The sequence below is a fragment of the Mastomys coucha genome, unplaced genomic scaffold, assembly GCF_008632895.1.
Source record: "Mastomys coucha isolate ucsf_1 unplaced genomic scaffold, UCSF_Mcou_1 pScaffold17, whole genome shotgun sequence".
Taxonomy (NCBI): Eukaryota; Metazoa; Chordata; class Mammalia; order Rodentia; family Muridae; genus Mastomys; species Mastomys coucha.
In genome coordinates this window covers 6,025,536-6,032,784 of record NW_022196899.1, presented here as the reverse complement: position 1 = coordinate 6,032,784, position 7,249 = coordinate 6,025,536, and the positions used below count along the sequence as shown (strand labels likewise).

Below are 7,249 nucleotides of genomic sequence, written 5' to 3'. Positions count from 1 at the left end.
CTCCATCTTTTCATGTTCAAACCATCAATAGTGATAATTTCTTGCTTTTATCAGGCTCTAGATTCACTCCTTTATAGTTACCTGTGCGCCTACTGAAAACATCAGTGTCTGTAGGCACACTTAGGTAGAAGGTAAACTTAGAACTGGCAGACAGAGATGGAAGGCAAGTTGCAAATAAGTGAATAGACAGTGTAGCCGTGTTCCAATAGCCGTTTTATTGGAAACTGTCAAACTGAATTAGAAATAATCTTTTAAAAGCCCACATACAAGATTTTTTGTTTGTTTGTTTTTTGTTTTTGGGCTTTTTTGTTTGGTTGGTTTTGGTTTTCTTGAGATTACCAGAAGTTCTAATCACAAGTTCTAATCACTTTACTTTAATCACAATTCTTGGACACAGTAGATGGCCAGCACATCTAATTACATGAAAATTAAATATGCCAGAAAAATAAGATCTGCTGAGGAGACGGCAGGTGAGGCTTGTTGAGGAAGTATTAAAAAATGCAATTCATGATGCTACCCCGCAGGCCCTGGTGCGCTGACTGGCTGGGCACTGGCAGGCATGGCCGGCCTGTTCTCATCCCGTGGAGACTCTTGCTAAGTTCCCACTGGTGGGTTAATACCACGCTAGTCCCATACTTCAAAATCCCCACAGCCTTTCGGGGTGCACTCTTGCAAACCCATGCTTTGCTGCAGTACCTTTAGGAACCCAGTGGAGCTGCCTTGTGAAACCCAGTGGAGACGCCTTGTGAAGGAAAACAACACATAAACTTAGTTCAGAAGCAATGGTAACTCAGTTACTGGGTGCAACAACTAGTATCCTAATCTTGTAAACCATATTAAATCTTAATCCTCCGGTGGAGAATCCTGATGGATTCACCATCTAAACCATGGGTTACTTGTAGCTATATATCTTGTCCTCCCCCCTGTCCCCATCCAAAAGCCCTCCTCGCCTGCCTCTTCTCTTCCTCTCTCCAACCTGGAAGTCCGGTTTACTCACCCAATGATCGGTTTCTTTATTCATTAGAAGGTTGACATGAAGTCCTGAGTACATGATCCACTCCTCCAGACAACCCCTCTTAGAGGAGTTGAATTAACATCAAAATGCAAACAGCACCTGGGCTATCCACACCAGAGGCTGGCAAAAATTGACACCTAGGAAGGATGAAAAATGTCTTCTCGAGCAGACTAGAGACAAGGCTATCCAGAGAAAGACCTACGACAGTGGGAACACCATCCATAAGCTAGACCAGGTCCTAGGTGATGGAGGCCACAGGGCTGAAGGACGTCAGGATGAGCATCCTTGGTACTAAGGATTGGCAGGTTAATACTCTAAAGAGAACTAGGTGTGGTGGAATCTCAGTCCCCTAACTCACCGTGTCCAAACAAATGCTCTGAAGGCAGAGATCTCATGGTTCACGTAGGAACCATGAAGCATAGGAGAGAAGTGTGGATGAACCGTTGAAATGATACTTTGATACTAACGCGCACCAGTCTAAAGAACAGGAACTACATGAGGAAACTGGATAATAGGATTCATCCTAGCTACATTTATCAATCAGGTTTTGGTCCTGAAGTTTTTCAGAAGATGGGTTAGAAGAACCTGAAAGAGGAAATAACAACAATAACTCTAGATAAAGTGCTTAGGAGGAAAAGCATACACTCGCTTTATTCTTTAAGTTACATTTAGTTTTGGTATGTAGGGACATACACCACAGCATGTGTGTGTGTGATGAGAGGACAACTTGTGGGAGTTGGTTCTGGGGCTCACAGTCAAGTGTTCACCTTGGTAGCGGTGTCGTTGCCCACTGAGACATCTCCCTTGACTGTTTATTCATTGACAAGCATTTACTACATGTCTCAGGCTGGTCTTCACCATGCGACAGTCCTGCTCTCACCTTCCCAGGCTTAGTTGTTTTGTGTCTTTAAGGCTCCTGGGGAAGCAGATCGTGTGTGTGGTGTTCGCACTAGGGGCAGAAGCAGGTGGAGCTCTGCATTCCAGACCAGCCTGATCTACAAAGTGAGATCCAGGAGAGCCGGAGCCTTATAGTCAGACTCTGCCTAAGAGGGGTGGGGCGAGGTTCCTCGGGAACCTGAGTGTCACTGAGTAGATTAGTCGTATTCTCTGTTCTCCCTGTTGGTAAATGTGTGTGAATGTCCTACCCTACATGGAAATAAGGTCATGATACTGAAGTCTACCGTATTTGAAAAATTAACCTACGAACACAGCCATGTAAGAAATATGTCCAACTGTGAAAATGTCATGATGAAGCTCATTACTATGTATTCTAACACACCCAGACACACACACAGAGAGAGAGAGAGAGAGAGACAGAGACAGAGACAGAGAACTAGAATAGACATTTGTAGTAGTGGTAGGTAGTAGAGGGTTTATTTTGTGGCATCCTCTCATTTGGGAAATTGTTTGCTTTCCCTCGTCCATGGAAGCTGAAGCACAGTTGAGTTAGTTGACCACTAACCATGACCCACCCAGTTGTGCATAGTGAGTCATGTAATGAAGAAAGACTGGGCCATTCAAATTAAGGTCAGTACCTTTCCACTATCAAATTCCAAATGCCCAGCAGCAGCTTTATTTTTGGTTTTTCGAGACAGGGTTTCTCTGTGTAGCCCTGGCTGTCCTGGAACTCAACTCTGTAGATCAGGCAGGCCTGGAACTCAGAAATCCGCCTGCCTCTTCCTCCCAAGTGCTGGGATCAAAGGCGTGCGCCACCACCGCCCAGCCCCACTTTATGTTCTTAAGTTACCTGGTGACCCTGCATGAAATTCTCCTACTTACAGACACGGAGGGTTGTCTAAGTTTTCTTTTGCCTGGTAGAACTGCTCTAGAACTCTAGCATTATTAGCATCAAGGGTGCTCTCAAGGCCAGCCAACTTAGCTAATGATGACAGCCACATGACTAACCTGGGTCACTATGGCTCTTACTTTAGGGGCCCAGTGTCATAGGTGCGAATTAGGGTACAAAGGGTACTTGCTTCAATTTCTGATTGTGCCCCTGAACAGGAATCGGACCAGGAATGGACACGGGTGCTGGTGGGAAAAGATAGTTCATTTAAAGAAATTCTTTCCCAAGGCGGAAGCGAGCCATGGCTGGAGAAAGATTAGAAGTTTTTAGTGGTGCCTGTTCGGAGCAGATTGGCACATTTGTCACTGTAGCTTGGAGATCAGTATGATTATTCCATCAGATCAGAGTCAGAACGGCCTAACCACGAGCTGATGTGACAGGAGAGAATGTGCAGGATATGGTGGGAGCAGACACATTTCTTATTTATTCTTATTCATGTGTTGGCTGTTTGCACGTTCTGTTACCGGGCAGCCTTGGTAGGGCAGGGCTTCCAGTCTTTCAGCCGACTGGCTTCTCTCATATACCAATTTTCACTACTTATTATCTTCCTTGCTCCCTCTCCCTGTCCCCTCCCCCCATCCCCAATCCCCTTTCTCCCTCTCTCCCCACCACCCACTCCTCCGTGACACCAGCATGTAGTTAGGCCATCCCCAAGTTATAGTATCTATCTGTCTTGGGAATTTTGTTTGTTTGTTTATTTGTTTTGTTCCCCCTGGCTGCTTTATTTTATAATTTCCTGAGGGCCAAAGAGACCCGGATAGTAATAACTCCAAGTGTTTACCCTCAGGTAATAAGGAACTCAGGAAGTGACAAGTGACACCTGTTAAATGCAAGGGTTTAATTTCTATGTTTTCTTTAACTACAAGTTAAACTGGTTGTGTCGCTTGCTCACTAGATAGCTTTATACTGGTTTCAAGTACAACAGTCCCTCCTCCCGGACCTTGACCGAGCAAACCCAACTGTTATCTAACTCACAGTTACGCTTTCAGTGTTGAAGTGTATGAAAGAAGAATGTCTATAAGAAGAATGGTCTTTTGCTTTTTAAAAAAACTGGGTTGGCATACATGGTTTGTTTAAACTTTTAAAATGTCCAGCAATTTTTTTATAATTCTACTTTTGTTGGTGAACCCGGGAGAATCGAGGAAGTCATTTCTCAGTTTTCTGAATACACCAAACACAGAAAGGCTTTCGTTTACAAAGACAGAAGAAAGCCTCATGATAAGGTCTGGCTATAAAGAGAAACGGCCTCACTCCAGCCACCTCCTTGTGAAGTCAGAGGATCCTAAAGTGCTGCAGGTGGTGAATGTGACCAAGATCTCCCTGGGTGTCGCGGGCTTTACCGTCCACCTGAAGACTTCCCCGGGAGAGACCAATCTGACCCTGCAGCTCTGGGAGTCTGAAGGTAGGCAGACACTCATCGAGGAGATAAAGAACGTCAGAGTGAGAGTGTTCAGGCAGACGGAGGACGGCCCCTTCCATGCACCACTCCATGTTGATGGCTCCATCTTCCTGCTTGTCTTATTGATGATCCTTTTAAACAAATGTGCCTTTGGCTGCAAGATTGAACTCCAGGTGCTTCGCACAGTGTGGAAGAGACCTTTGCCAATACTTCTTGGGGCAGCCATACAGTTTTTCCTCATGCCGTTCTGTGGCTTTCTCTTGTCTCAGATCTTGGGCTTGGCTAAGGCACAAGCCTTTGGATTTGTAATGACCTGCACATGCCCAGGAGGAGGTGGGGGGTACACCTTTGCTCTCCTTCTGGAAGGGGACGTCACTTTGGCTATTTTGATGACTTGCACCTCAACGTCCCTGGCCCTCATCATGATGCCGGTCAACTCATACTTCTACGGCCGGCTACTGGGGTTAGCAGGTGTATTTCACGTTCCCGTCTTAAAGATAGTGTCGACCCTTCTCTTCGTCCTGACGCCAATATCGATTGGCATAGCCGTCAAGCACAGAATGCCTGAAAAAGCAATCTGTTTAGAGAGAGTAGTGCGGCCTCTGAGTTTGACTTTGATGTTTGTGGGGGTCTGCTTGGCTTTTAGGATGGGACTGGTGTTTCTGAGAGTGGCTAACCTAGAGGTGTTTCTTTTGGGGCTTCTGGTTCCTGCACTGGGGTTTTTGTTTGGCTATTCCTCTGCTAAAATCTACCTGCTGCCTCTCCCTGTTTGTAAAACGGTTGCTATCGAAAGTGGGATGTTGAATAGTTTCTTAGCTCTGGCCATTATTCAGCTGTCTTTTCCCCCGTACGAGGCTTATGAAGCGTCTGCGGCTCCTTTTACAGTAGCCATGTGTTCCGGCTGTGAAATGTTACTGTTCCTTCTGGTCTACAAGGCTAAGAGAAGGCCATTCCTTAGCCCAGAAAATGAAAACACCCCTCTAGTTTAAAATGCACAGCACTCTTAATTCTTCACCTGGCTGAAGTTACTGTGGGAGATTCAAACTGCACCTAAAATAACATGTGCACTTTAGTCACCTTCAAGCTGGTTTAAGCTTGACATGGGAGGTGAGGAGGTTATTTCTTCTACTGCTAGTATGTGTATGTTTTATATGTTTGTGCATGTGTGTGTGTAACATATAGATGTATATAACATGTTACATATGTGCACACATGTGTGTGTGTATGTGTTATACATTACCCTAACCTAGCCTAAACCTAATGGTTTAACATTTTCTGTCCGTGTTCTTGCTTATAGTGTTTTGGGCTGATATAACCAAATCTGATCTTTCTTATGTCACTAAGTCCAGTGTACAAAAGCCATGATTTATGAAACAAAGACCTGACGGTGTGGTGGTAGAAGTCTATCCTCAAAAGCAGTAGTTACCTCTTGAATTACTCAGGATTCTCTAGAGTCACAGAATTTATGGTAGTCTCTATGTAGTAAAGGAATTTATCGATGACTTACAGTCTGTCGTCCAAATCCCAACAATGGTCGGCAGCAGCTGTGAATGGAAGTCCGAGGATCCAGCAGTTGCTTGGTCCCACAAGGCAAGCAGGCGAAGCAGAGCCAGCCTTCCTTCTTCCAATGTCCTTAAATAGGTCTCCAGCAAAAGGTGTGGCCCAGATTATAGGTGTGTGCCACCACACTTTTAATCCCAGATGACCTTGAATTTGTAGATCTTCCTATCTTAATCTGGGATTCATAGCAACTATGCCACCACACCTTTAATCCCAGCTGATCTTGAACTCATAGATCTTCTTATCTTAATCTTCTGGGATTCATAGCCACTATGCCTCAAGATCTCCATGCCAAGATTCAGATCGGAAAGTTGTATCTCTCAGCCTCCAGATTAGGGCCATAGGTGAGCCTTCTAATTTCTGGATTGTAGTTCATTTTGGATATAGTCAAGTTGACAACCAGCAGTAGCCACTACACCTCCCAGGAGCATTTGATGTTTCAAACAGAAATGCCCATTCAGAGGCTCAAACTCTGTGCATTTACATAACACCAGCCTACCTCTAAATGAACATCATTTGCCAATCTAAGGACAGACAGTTAGCTCCCTTTCTACTTGTGCTTTATGGCACTGAGAACGTGTCAGGTCAGCTTTCAGATCTGTAAAACACAGAGATCTGCAGAGGCTAAGATACAGATTAACCCAGTGTGTGCTTTATGGGATAGATTTATGCATCATTAAAATGTATTAAATAATATAAGGATTAAGTTATCCAAATACCTTGCTTTTATGAACAAGAGGGATGCCAGGCAGTGGGCCTGCCATGAGTTTGAACCTAGCCTAGTCTAGTGAGTGAGTTCCAGGACAACCTACATCAATCAAGCAATAAACAAACAAAGTATTGATGGGCCACGTTTTAAATTGTGTTCTTAGTTTTAAGTTTGTAGCTCTTAAGAGTGGTAAGTCCGCTCCACTATATACAGAATAACAACTCTATGATAATAAAATGCTTTTTTGTTTTGTTTTGTTTTTGTTTTTTGTTTTTTTGAGACAGGGTGTCTTTGTATAGTCCTGGCTGTCCTAGAACTCACTCTGTAAACCAGGCTGGCCTTGAACTCAGAAATCCGTTTGCCTCTGCCTCCCAAGTGCTGGGATTAAAGGCATGTGCGCTACCACTGCCTGGCTATAAAATATATTATGATCTGGAACCTGTTAACACTACAGAGAATGTTAGCTATTTTGACCAGTGTGTGCAACTCCTGTGTTCCATCAGTCATGAAATCATATTGAATAACAAGGAGATAGACTCTGCTCCTGAGGAGATAGACTCTGCTCCTGAGGAGATGATAGACTCTGCTCCTGAGGAGATAGACTCTGCTCCTGAGGAGATGATAGGCTCTGCTCCTGAGGAGATAGACTCTACTCCTGAGGAGATGATAGACTCTGCTCCTGAGGAGATAGACTCTGCTCCTGAGGAGATAGACTCTGCT

General features: G+C 44.5%; 1 protein-coding gene across 1 annotated transcript; it reads left to right on the top strand.

The window, feature by feature from the left end:
• The first annotated feature begins 3,947 nt into the window (after positions 1 to 3,947).
• Slc10a5 (solute carrier family 10 member 5) lies at positions 3,948 to 5,272 on the top strand. Its single transcript, XM_031376245.1, has one exon. It carries the CDS (start codon positions 3,948 to 3,950, stop codon positions 5,247 to 5,249), a length of 1,302 nt encoding a protein of 433 aa, XP_031232105.1. The 3' UTR covers positions 5,250 to 5,272.
• Positions 5,273 to 7,249: the final 1,977 nt, after the last annotated feature.

What these genes read in the sequence shown, in the direction of transcription:
- Slc10a5 (XM_031376245.1), top strand. Translation starts at nt 3,948, where the DNA reads ATGTCCAGCAATTTTTTTATAATTCTACTTTTGTTGGTGAACCCGGGA.